General features: G+C 34.8%; 1 protein-coding gene across 4 annotated transcripts; it reads right to left on the reverse strand.

The window, feature by feature from the left end:
* Window positions 1-2,212: 2,212 nt before the first annotated feature.
* LOC100783856 (zinc finger CCCH domain-containing protein 38) lies at window positions 2,213-11,890 on the reverse strand. 4 transcript variants are annotated; one of them, XM_006578729.4, is made up of 6 exons: window positions 11,676-11,888; window positions 9,909-10,554; window positions 6,496-6,878; window positions 4,490-5,604; window positions 3,269-4,299; window positions 2,213-2,620 (listed from the first exon to the last, which is right to left on the reverse strand). In XM_006578729.4, exons 3-6 carry the CDS (start codon window positions 6,828-6,830, stop codon window positions 2,591-2,593), a joined length of 2,511 nt encoding a protein of 836 aa, XP_006578792.1. In that variant the 5' UTR covers window positions 6,831-6,878; window positions 9,909-10,554; window positions 11,676-11,888; the 3' UTR covers window positions 2,213-2,590. The 4 variants fall into 4 exon arrangements, with proteins under 4 accessions (XP_006578792.1, XP_040870882.1, XP_006578793.1 ...); XM_041014948.1 differs by lacking the exon at window positions 9,909-10,554 and having other exon boundaries at window positions 6,505-6,878; window positions 11,676-11,890; XM_006578730.4 differs by lacking the exon at window positions 9,909-10,554.
* Between the last annotated feature and the right edge of the window lie 1,136 nt (window positions 11,891-13,026).

Raw genomic sequence — 13,026 nt, forward strand, 5'->3', positions numbered from 1 at the left:
GTGGTGACTAAATATAAATACCAGTATCACATTTCCGTAAACGCACTCTTGGCAAAAATTGTATTGGAAACTAAAAACGTACAACAATCACATTGGAGTGTTGGACCTACCATACACGTCAAACAATTTGTTTGGTTTCCTCCATGCACAATTAGGGAAGTTTAGACTATAGCTTAGATGCTTCTATGGGGAGAAAAAGAATACTTAAGAGAAATCTACTATTGTAGTGATCATGAAACTGAAAGAAATATAACTGTAAATATTTAAAGATGGGCACTTAAAAAGATTTCCATTCTGTGCGTTTTTGGATAGCTAGGTCCCGTTGAATTTCGGCTTCAAATTCTAAATCGTTTAAGAATTAATCAAAGGCATTTTTCAAAAAATAACACATGTATTCAAATTTAAAGAAATGAAACTTAGTTCAATTCCACAACAAACTAGTCAAAAACTGCGGATTTTATGTATGTGGATAAAACGAGTGAGTGTATAAACCCTTATTTCACAAGAATACTCACTTTGAAGAGATATATAGCAAGTATGGAAGAATATATTAATTTACGAGGAGGATTATATTGGGTTCAGATCTGACACCAACACATGCATGCATTCACTTTCCCACCACCATGCTAAAGAGAGTTAAAGGATGTCATGGAATTCAATCCATCTCTTCAAATGGCCTCCTCAGAGTCAGGACAACGGTGACTTGCTTCAGAGTGACGAATTTCAAACTTCCATTTTCGGTAAAAGTGGGGGAAAAGTGTTTCTACTCTTGTTGGGTCTTAGAATGGCCTCTGGAAAGCTCTTCATGGGAGTTCTATACTTGTATCCCAACTATTTTTCTTCTAGTTTTGGATATTTAGATGATTTTTGGGTTGGGATTCTAAATTAGAAGTTTAGATGACATTCAATTCAAGGAGACTATCGAAAGAACGGGGGATGAAAATTTAAAGAGAAACGTATAAACAATATAATTGAATGATTAATAACAAATTATTATTAGTATAGTGGTGCGTGCTCCTTTATAATGTTATTAGCTAAAAAGTAAAAAGTAAAAAGTTTTTATTAAAAAATATAACATAATATTTTCAATATATCTTACCTTAATTTTTAATAAAAACCTTCCTATCTCCCTATTCATTATTCAGATGACAATATAATGTTGAACAATAGGCATGCAATAAAGTAGTAAAAATAAAACTCGTTCTAATGTGTCCACAATCAGGAAAATAAATAACTGCCTAATTGAAGAATGTAAAGCCAAAATCTCTTAATATCATCCATCTTTATTTATTTAACATCTCTACTCTCTAGGGACCAAACTAACTGATTTGCTTGAAGCGTATCTATTTATTGGTAAGTGAGATGTGTGTTGAGGAGTAGCTGACCAACTGCCTGTGATTATCCAGTAATAATGACTTATAAATTTCCTAAAACTGATGCTCTTTTCTTTTTGGTGAATATAAAACTTTTTCTCTAAGGATAATATTTGAAGAATCAATAAATAAAATTAATAGGATGTACTAAATTATCCAGTAGTATTTGTTAAATTATCGGTTGAAGAATGGAGACCTCTTTAAAGAATACCTTTAGATTTTGTTAGTCTGTTCTTATTGGGTATGGCTTGGCCCTCCCAATTATTTTGTATCTCAATTCTTAAATATATTTGAAGGTGGGTTTCTCTGGTGCTATAGGGGTTGGGGTGCCAAACTTTATATATCCTTAACCCTCCGTTTCTTTTGCTTAAAAAAATGCAGACCTCTTTTTACTCGAGAACAAGGAAGGGTCTTGTTAAAAGATAAAAATGCACAAATTTCATTATGGAGCTACCTATCAAAATTTTCTATATGTATACAACGAATTTATTTCTACGTTAAATACAAGAGACATTCAAACCTAATTACAAAGTAAGCATGCTGACAGCAAATTACTAGAACATAAGGTAAAGGAACATTCCCACAAACTGCTAAAAATATTGCGTATTGTTTTAGTTCTCCCTGTTGCAAACAGATCTGCAGTACCATAACAGACCAGAAACTAGACCTGCATAAAATGAGATAAATAAAGACAAAATCCCTTACCTATTCAAGAAATATTAAAAATGTCAATTAATATTTTTCGTTATGATTTTGGGCGAATGACTACCATGCATGCAGGCAAACTCATACATGAGAATTTATAATTAAAAATAGACATTGAAACCTCCTCCGTCCAGTTTGAAATAATCAAGCATTGGACTTGAGCATGTTTTGGTTCCATTCTGTCTCACTGTTCTGAAAAGCAAACAGCTGTCTCCTATAATTACAATAAACTGGAAAAATAAATTAAATCCCACATAACTGCCTAACTATTGTCTAATGGCACAAACACCTAATAATTTTTCCCCAAAGAAACGAAGAAAAAAAAAATTAAAGGCCCAAAAAATGCTCCCAGATTGTTTGTATGCAATAGCTGCAAAGGAGCTAAAGTACGCAAACAAATGGCCAAGACAAAACAAAAAAATCCAGAGATAAAGAAGAGAATACATATTGAAGACAACAGTGCTGAGTAAAATATAAACGATAGGGTTGGCAGTCAAATTTCAACAATTGCACTAAGCCTTCTGAACCTTTTCCACATACGCCTGCAACCAGAAAGAGAAGAATTGTGAGACTAGTTGGAAAAGCCACAGCTAAACAAATTGTCACGAGTTTCACACCCATTGAACTATGAAAAAAGAAAATGTTTCAATTGCAGATGTAGATTCAGAAGCTAACATAGATCTCTACTGGCAAAATAGAACTTCGTCATGCATAATAGCATAACTACAACTTCTGCAACAATAGTTTAGAATCGTACAGAGATCAATTAAGTTGCAACAATTTGATGGATTCAGGAAAACTTTGATCTAAACAAAAGTTCAATTTGAAATACTTGTTCTTTCTTTATAAACAAAATAAAATCCCATTAAATTGTTAGATTGACAAAATAAGTAATTCATGAGGGGGGGAAATTAGGAAGTTGCGTACATTTTTTGGCCAAAAAATAAAAATTAAAAACAGATCCCCAGATTAGACAGTATCCTTAATGATGACATTTAGCTACACATAATCTTGGGTAAGCACATTTCTCAGCTCAAAATTAATCCCATATTTTTTTAGCAACTTCCGATAAACATCCAAGCCTTACAGAAAGTTCAATGGTTTCACTTTCATCTACAAAAGTAAAATGGGGGAGAAGACTTGGAATCCTTCAAAAATATAACAGTATGTGTAAGCTAACCACCACTGACCTGTACAAGTTTGTTAAGCTTTGGTTTTGAAAATGACAAATAGTGATCAATTTTCTCCTGTGTCTGAGGAATATTGACCCCCTGCATGGAACCAGTTACTTTATCAACAACTTTCTTCACAATTGTTTTATAATCTTCTTTGGTGATTTGACCATCTTTCCATGTTGGTTTTAGAAGCTCCTTAACAAACTCAACCAATGCAAATTTAAATGCACGATTCCCCTTCATACCCTTTATTTTCTTTGCCTCATCAGGACCATCAGTTTGCTCCATGTTTTCAAAAGGACCACTCTCTTTGGTACTTTTAGGATCATCTTTAGATTTTAGAGTTTCCTCAGGTAACATTTCCTTGTTATTATCCTTATTAACCCCAGTGTTTTGACCTGGCTGCAACTGGATTAGAGGATCACTCTTGACAAGTTCTTCTGAGCCAGCAGCCTTGGAAGAATCACCACAATTTTGTCTTCCTGTGTTGGACTGTGACGGAATTTCCACTACATCTGCAACTTTTTGACTTGGAGGAATGGCTGGGGGTACCCCACTTGCAACAGCACCCTTTGGCTCAACACTGTCACACATTGGATCATATTGCTTCAGGAGTCCAACAGTAGGATCTGGCCTGATGAATGTGTTGGAAACAGGCATAGCAGGCACCTCAGTTTTTGCTAGGGAGGATATGTCCTTTGCATCATGAGAATTTAAAGCAGCATAAAGTTGTGGCAGCTGTTGCCCTGTCCCGAGGATATGAGCCAGCGAGGCTGAGAGATTGGTAAGCTGAGCAAGCTGTTCTTTGCCTACCACGTTCGCGGTTGGAGGAGGATTTCTTGAACTAACTTGTGATAAGCCAGCATCCATGATATTTGGTTCAGCAGTGTACTTTTTCTCAGTGGAGACTTCCTGTTTCAGCATACCATCAACAATTCCACCCTTTGAAGGTAGAATGGGAACTGCTACTTGACTTTGTCCAACTGCTTGGCAGCTTGAAGAATGCAAAGAATTAAAACTCACTGCATTCTGATTAAAACCTTGTCCTGGAAGAAACATCAGTAGTAGAAAAGTTTAGGTCTATGCGTGAATCTGTAGATTCGTTTGTCACATTTATCACCACATGTCAATGAAATATCTGGAGCAATTTTAATTTTAATTTTTGGGACTTGCAGGTTAAAAGATTTTTCAATTTACAAGGAATGACAATCATAGGAACATCAAATGGATGAATACCTGGAGCAATTTGTATTCTGTCATGTTCAGAGGTGTCTAAATACATAAAACCCTGCGTTATCCCATGCTTATTCTGTTCATGCTTTTCTTCAATACAGCTGGAAGATCTCACCCTGTAATCCCAATCTGGAGACATTTTTGCATCATCACCCAACCAAATGTCTGTACCTATTGACTGGGAACCATGCATGTTGGCAGCATTATTTCCTGTTATCCAACTGTCAGCTTCCTTCTTATCACTAGAAAATGGTTGTTCACCATGCACTCTGCTCTTATCCAAACTATGACCCCATCCATCCCTCGTAGCCAAAGGGGTGAATCCTTGCTCTGCGGCAACCACATTTTCACTTTTGTCCTCAACCAGCTTTGCTGTATCAGAGACAGCAACTGTATCATTCCGCTTTGGACTGTCCCAAACTTTATCTGCATCAGCCCTGTTACCATCTGAACCCCACCTATCATCCCTTGGCCTTCTATTAGGACTAACTGAATCACTCAATTTCGGTCTATCCAGCATATGATAATCTCCTCCAGGATTGCTTGCCCACCTATCATCTCTTGATCTTCTATTAGGGCTTCTACATGCTTGCCTATCATGAGAAAACCTACAATATTTACCATTACGACAATGTCCATTAGCAAAAAATTTGCAAAGAGTATCACCACTACGGTTTGGCCCATGCCCTCCACCCTGCTCAAAAGAACTGTCTCTGTGCCTTCTATCAATTTCCCTCTCTCTAGCTAATTCATCCACAGAAACTTTACTGTGTCCATCAGAATTGTTATGATGCACAAACTTGCATGATGCTCCCATTCTACACCTTCCTTTTGGAAAATTAATACAGGCTTCATTAGATCTACCACTCTTAAGAGAATAGTCTCTACCCTCGTGGGGAGCAGAATATCTGGGAGCTCCATCTTCCCTGTACTTATCTTCCCAACTATCCTCATGATTTTGATTATCATGAAGAAAATGGCAGTGGCTGCCTCTTCTGCATTTACCAGCAGCAAAATCTCTACATGGTTGTGTCGATCCTCCAGCCCGCATTCTATTTCTGTCATTGACTCCTGAATCCCACCTAAAACCATGAGGAGGGCTCCTGCTTCGACTACTCCTAGTAAATGGCATAATCCAAAGGTAAACAATTAACAAAACCAACTGTATCTAAAATATTATGTGCCGCCACAACAATGACCACAGTATTATCACTAATATCTGAACACAAAATTATTAGAGAAAGAGAGCATAATTTCAAAATAAAGACTACATTTTTGTAAAAGATCTAAAATAGAAAGCAGTCAGAAAGTTCTAGGATGAGCTGGTAATAAAAGCAAATAATAAGAAACAAGCTCTTCAGAAAATACAAACAAGGGATGCATATCTAAAACAAAGAAATAGAACATGGTATAGATACATCTTAATAAGAAAAAGGCAGAGTGCTTTTGGTACAAATTACAAAAAGCTCTTCTATAAAAACTGAAAACTGCACCTTCTGAACATTAGTCCAGAAGATAAATTTTTTAATACTAGACTATTAGATGTTGCACATAAATGATTGAGATTAAAGATAAACTAGATGCCATCAAACGACCAATAAATTAAGTGGTAATGATTGCTTGCACCAGTGTGTCTAAAAAAGAAAACAAAGTATTGAGATGAAAAAAATATATAAGCATTTAAGACATGCTTAAAATGTCGTTGATATCTAAGTAGTGAAATATTTTATCCCAAGTCCCAACAATACTGCTGAGGGCTCAAATGTGTCACAGTATTCTCCCGAGTGTATACAGCTCCTACATTAAAGCACAAGTTCTTCAGAGGACAAGAGAATCATATATTTTAGGACCTTTTGAATATATGTATTTTATTTTATTTTATAATGTACACAACCAAGTTTATTTACAGTCATGCTTGCACAACAAACCATCAGATGAACACTTTATACAGTTTCAATCAATATTCAGAAAATAGGATCAGCAAAGACACACCAAGTAGAGAAACAAACCTGACTGACCTGCTCCAACCATTTTTGGGGGATTGACTATGTCTCTTATTATGTTTCCATCCCTCCAACCCAGGAGACATTTCATTGTTGTAACTTCCATCCTCATCCCATTCCATTGTTGCATCCAAAACTCTATAGTCTTTATTCATAATATCGTCCTTATTTGAACCTCTGCCTCCAGAAAAAGGTTCCTTGGATGAAAATCCCATACCAGGCTTTAATTTATCACCTGCAGAGGACCACCCAGACCGCAATTGCTGACTATCATCAGGTGAAAAATCAGGATCGTCTCTCAAATCCCACTTTGAAGAGCGCTTTTTGCCACTTCCACTCATCTCACTTGCCAAAATCGTAATGCTTCTCTTTGACAAAAGCAACGTTCTCTGAATTAACAAAAACAAATAAATCACCAGAAAACTAGATTATATCGTCATTCTTCTACTATTTTTTCTTCATTAAATGACTACAACATGCTAGGAGACATAAAAAGCACAAATATTGTATTTAAAACAATAAGTATCAAGCTAGAGTGCCATAGTTCTGTTGACGGGCATGTATTGTACCAATGCACTCAGTGGGAAGGATTTAATCCCCTCCCAATGCACTCAGTGGGAAGGATTTAATCCCCTCCCAATGCACTTCTAACTCCCTTCCAGTTCCCCCAGGCCCCTAAAGGGGTTCCATTGGTCCATCCAAGTGGAGGGAAGCAAGGTCATCAAACTCGAGAGTTTACGTAGACTCGTGGGAGTTCCATAGATTTGACTCATAAACTCAACTTGTAGACTAGTAAGAGTCCACTTCATATAAAAATAATAACAACAAAGAGTCATTCAGCAAATGGGGAGACAAACCGAAACAGTTTGGGAATGGAATCTTGAGTGGAGAAGACCCTTATTTGACAATGAAGTAGATGCGACTGTCAGATTTATGGATGAAATATCACAGATACCAATCCAAAATCAGATCACAGATTACTGGATATGGAAACCAGAAACTAGTGGACAGTACTCTACAAGAAGTGCATATCACCTGCTGCAAGAAGCAACAGCAGGGGACAATCCGGATGAGGCATTAGAGGACCTATGGAAGCTAAAAATCCCAGCAAAAGCTCTAATTTTTGCATGGAGACTAATCAAAGACAGATTACCAACCAAAGCTAATCTGAGAAGGAGACAAATCCAGATGAATGACACAATATGTCCTTTTTGCAGAAGTAAGGAGGAGGAAGCCTCTCACCTGTTTTTTGATTGCCCAAAGACACAGCCCTTATGGTGGGAATCCCTTTCCTGGACTCAAACCATGGGAGCTTTTTCTGTTAATCCAAGACAACACTTCATGCAGCAACCAATTGGCATAAATGGAGGAAAGCAGTATTCTAGATGGAAGTGCTGGTGGGTGGCCCTTACCTGGTCTATTTGGCAGCACAGAAATCGAAATGTTTTCCTAAATGAGCCTTTTAATGGAAGTAAGCTGTTGGAAGACGCAATATTTCTAGTATGGTCATGGCTTAGAGGGTTGGAGAAAGATTTTGTAGAGTCCTATAACTACTGGTCTAGTAATCTACCAGTAGCTTTTTGTATATAGGACAGAAATGAAGGATATTACACTGTAATAGTATATCAGGTCTGCAATTTGGATCATAATACTAGTGGATCCAGCAGCATACCTACCACTAATATTGTATTAATAGTACCCCTGGTACTTTCATCCATCTATAATATATTATATTTTGCTGATAAAAAAAAATATAAAAATAATAACAAAATACCTATAAATAACATAACAATTAAATATTTCAACAATATAATTAAGTAAAATAGTAAATCATAAATTTCACAATAATTAAATAACCACGTCTAGTAATGCATCACTACTAGATTTTTTTTTTTTGCTCAGCTGTATCACTACTAGATAATAATTTGCAGATGTTATAGTAGTGGTAGATCATTTCCATCGAGGATTTGATGTTATAGAGAATAAGGGTTTAATGTTATTAAATGTGAGAATTTTTGTATTTGAAAATAACACACTAAATGAAGGTATGTTGAAAATACTAAACAGACAAAAAACAATCCAAAATGACTTACATTTTGATCTAATTTTTTTAACTTGCTAACTCGTTGACTCGGTGATAAACTCAAGAGTCTACCGAGTTTACTTAAAGTTTAAAGAGTCTACCCAGAGTCTACTAAAAAAAGAATTTATTCAAGAGTCAACTCACAAAGGATAAATAGACTCATAAACTCATAAGAGTTAACGAGTTAACTCGAGAATTTGATAACCATGGTCGGAAGAATTAATAAGAGTCCTAACCTAACTTCAAATGAACCATTCAACACATGTATAATTGAGACTGACCATTTTTTGGCAGAAATCAATTGATTAAAACAGAAGAAGAACATGGAACAGGAAGATCCAAATCCTCCAAAAAACCACATAAAAAGGAGACGTGACAAGCATCAATCAAAAGAAACATGAGGAGAAAGAAGCAAAACTATCTATCCCAAAGAAACTTTAGAGCTGAAAATTACAGCATTTCATGTGGATATAATTGACTGCAGGAACAGTTTTCAGTTGTATATTCAAGTTCTATAATAAAATCCACTTGATCCAGATTAGGAAATTCTACACAGGTTGCTTTAAAAACTTCTTTCTTTCTGCTTCTAAATAAAGATTACTGATGGCTTCTCAGAAAAAAAAAATACTGTTAACAACATAATTTTTTTAGTGTTAAGCATTGGGTCATGGCCTCCTAAAGTATAATATGTAGATTGGATTAACAAACCAAAGGAACAGCAACAGGATTTTCTACCAATACCAAACATGTAAGCGTTTTTCAGACCATATAGTAGAATGTGCTTGGAATATATGGAAGTAACGAGTGAAAATGAATATGTTTACATTTTTTTCAGAGGATAAATCAATATATATTGCCTTAAATAAGAGGCACTTCCATCCTGAACAATTTTTTTCACCTTCAATTTCATACGAAAATCAGGTATTGTTTTGATGCAAACAGTCCAAACCATTAAACAGTCCGGTGTATGGCTTTATAAATCTGTCCTATTTCCCCACATCTTCCTTCATTTCCTCAATTCAAGGAAATCTAATCTGATGTATAAAGAGTTGCAAAAAATTTTAAAGAACATTGTAACTGCCAGTCGGGGAATTTGGGGATGCATGCATTCCCTGATGACAACAAATTAACAATGAAACAAATTTTAAAGAGCAAGCCTTGGCAGAAGTGATCAACATCAAAAGGCAATACCCATGATAATAGGGATACTTAAAGCTGGGGGGGGGGGGGAGTTGAGATTGAATGAATATCCTATCAGGACATATCAAGTCCTTAAGAAAAGGATACATTTATATGGTTTTTGGGAGAAAAAAAACTTTGCCAATATTCAACTTACTGTCACTTTGATGTGCCAAACACCTAGTAAGGCTTGATACTGTTTGCTTATACTATCAGGTCTTCCTTATGTAATACATCAGACACAGCCTAAGGATTTCTTAATGATGCATAAACCTTTTAACAATGCCACCGGCCTGCAAGCCTCAAATAAGATAGACTCTTCATCATCTGTAACAAATTGGTCCAATAACTAAAGAAGGTATCTGAAAAGGCCTCAAAATTGATGTCAAGTCTATTTCAACAGATATTAATCTTCAAACAGACAAAATACAAGGCTCTAGCTCTTCCAAACAATCCTCCAAAGGCTAGGTGTATTATCCAAAAACCTGTACAGCATCTTACAACATTTATAGGATTCAACGCATCTCATAAATTTTTCAAAAAAACACTCAACAATTGGCCACCCAAAAAGTAGATCAAATCTACAATGAGTATTGCATTGATTCTCTTCGATGCTTGTTCTTGATGTAAATTGGGCACAAGTGTATCTAGTGAAACTTAATACATAAGGTGGCACATCCTTTCCCATTCTTGAAATAGTCAACGGTTTATTGCTCTTGTGGAAGGAAAAAATGCCATTGGAAACCAATTTACACCAGCTACTTTGACAGTTTCACTGAACTTGGTAACACCTCCACGCATTACTGCAGAAAAATTGTATCTAATATTAGCACTTGGAATAATGTACTCTTACTGAGACACATAGAACTAAAGCACACCAGGAGACTGCCAACCCAACTACACAACTACCTAATGTCTTGGATCTTGATAATCCAGCTCATTCTATGGGTGAAGCCTAAAAAATGTCAGTTAAATGATTTTTAGGCAATTGTAGCATAAGAAATCAATTTCCCACTATAGTCGAGGCAAGGCTAATAAAACTAATGTAAACTGGTGCCATAAGGCTCCTCACTATGCGAAGGTATGGGGGAGGACCATTGTACACAACCTTACTCTGGCACATGCAAAGAAACTATTTCCGTATTTGAACCCATGACCAATTGGTCACCGAGGCACAACTTTACCATTGTGCCAGGGCCCGAGTTGAGGCAAGGCTAAAATACAAAACAAATATTGTGATCAAAGCCTGTAGCCCTATACTAAGAGTTTTTTAAGAATTTGTTGTCCCTGTAACTTAAATGGTTCCCCATTCTCGTGTCTCCGAGACTCTTTCATTGGCAAAGGGAAAATTCTTCAGTCACTACCTAACCTAGGATACTGTCATATTGCATCATAACAATACAACGATAGAGGCAGTAGTGGCTGGCGCGGAAGTAACAGCATGAGGCAGTTAGACCAAGACAGAAAGAGTGATTAACAGTAATGTAAGAGTTAGAAAAAGGGGTGGTTATTATTAGTGTTCTCTGTAAATTTTCTCTTTCTGAGTGTTATTTTCCCTGTCTTGCACTAGTTCTTTATCCAGCTTGTATCACACTTTATAGTAAATAAAGGCTACAACAGAAAAATTCTATTTTCTAGCTTCAATTTCTGTTTTTCTTGCAGGTAGTCACAACAGACACTCATTAGTTTTCCGCCTAAACGACATTGATAACACTATCAATCCTAACGTATGGTAAAAAAGGGAAAAGCAACAAGAACGAATATCCATCACATTCAAATTCAAGCACACAGGCTCGAAAACAAACGAAAAATAACACAAACTAGGTTGAAAAACAACGACTCAAATTAAAATCACAGGAAACATGTTAAACCCTAAAAAAGACATGGAAGGGCAGAAGCATGGTAGGGTTGGGAGAAGACTCACGAGTGAGTGAGAAAGAGAGCTTGGAGAGCGAAACCCTAGAGTGGAGCACGTGATTCTGCCATGTCGAAGCTGCGAGAGAAACTGAGCAGCTTTAGCTTTGCTTGTGTGTTCCCGAACAAATATCTGTGCTGGATTGGATTTGATTTTTTTTTTTTTTCTGTTTTTACTCTCTCTCTCTCCTTGTTTTTCCGATCGATTCTTCCTTTCTCCTTTTATACTGGTCGTGACATTGCGGAATGTGGACCATTTTCTTTTGTTTATCAGCAAAAAAATGCAATTTGGGGTCTTTTAAAACAAAAAAAAAAACAAGTTTCCTTAAAAATAATTTTTAAAAGATTGATTCTTTAAAAAGTAAATAAAAGTTGTTTCTTAAAATCCATAAAAAAAAGAGTTGTTTCTTAAAAAAATAGAAATTTAATTTTTTAAATAAACAATTTAGACAGACACATAAACAAAACAAAAAATTACATATATTATTAAAAAAATAATTTAACAAACAAATTCTTTATTAACTTCCTGTGTTACTACCAAAAGATTTCCTGTGTTATTACCAAAAGATTTCCTGTGTCCTCTAATTATCCGTTAAAAATAGTAAAGAAAATCAAATTTGTTGAGAGTTGAGATTGTGACTTTGTATTTTTTTCAGAATAAATATAATTATAGGTATTTATGTTGAGTATTAAATTTAACTATAAGATATCTACCTTAATTGATCGAGTAGTTTTTATGTACAAATCTTCTAAATTAGTTTAAAATGGAATCCAACTCATGTTTCCGATTTTTTATTTTATTAGTTAATCAATTCTAAATTTTAATTCAATTTAATTAAAATGAATTTAAATTAGATGAATTTTCAATGATTTTTCTATTTTTTATTTTTAATAAGTAAGAAACAAACCTTTAAATATATTATGAAGATTTTTAAAAAAAACTAAAATAATAAACATCTCATAGTCAAATGATACAAGTCTAAAGTTAATATATTTTGCATCATATAATTTTTTATTAGTAAATTTTTAATATTTAGTTTGAGATTACATTTTATTTGTTAAAAATATAATATAAGAGTAAATTAAATGAAAATATGATATACTTTTTAAAAGTTGTTAAAATTATATTACCTCTTGTCTTATTAGTAAATAAGTTGTAATATATTTTAATATCTACTGTGTCATATGTTGTTACATCATTACTTTACTACTTGTTAACAAATACTTGTTAACAAAAACTAATAATGATAATGAAAAAAAAAAATTTATGAACTTTGATTGGTTAAAATTTAAATTACATACTAAAAACATAAATTCTAAGAAGTTTGGAGATAAAAAAGAATAAATTTTATTATATTTTA

The sequence above is a fragment of the Glycine max genome, chromosome 4, assembly GCF_000004515.6.
Source record: "Glycine max cultivar Williams 82 chromosome 4, Glycine_max_v4.0, whole genome shotgun sequence".
Classification (NCBI taxonomy): domain Eukaryota; kingdom Viridiplantae; phylum Streptophyta; class Magnoliopsida; order Fabales; family Fabaceae; genus Glycine; species Glycine max.

Bases quoted from the DNA above. Each gene is read 5' to 3' on its own strand.
- LOC100783856 (XM_006578730.4), bottom strand. From the start codon at position 6,830: ATGAGTGGAAGTGGCAAAAAGCGCTCTTCAAAGTGGGATTTGAGAGAC. The intron at 5,605-6,495 runs GTTTGTTTCTCT...GCCATTTACTAG, and splicing joins GGTTGGAGCAGGTCAGTCAG to GAGTAGTCGAAGCAGGAGCC. The intron at 2,621-3,268 runs GTCAGTGGTGGT...TTCTGGTTGCAG, and splicing joins AGCTTAACAAACTTGTACAG to GCGTATGTGGAAAAGGTTCA.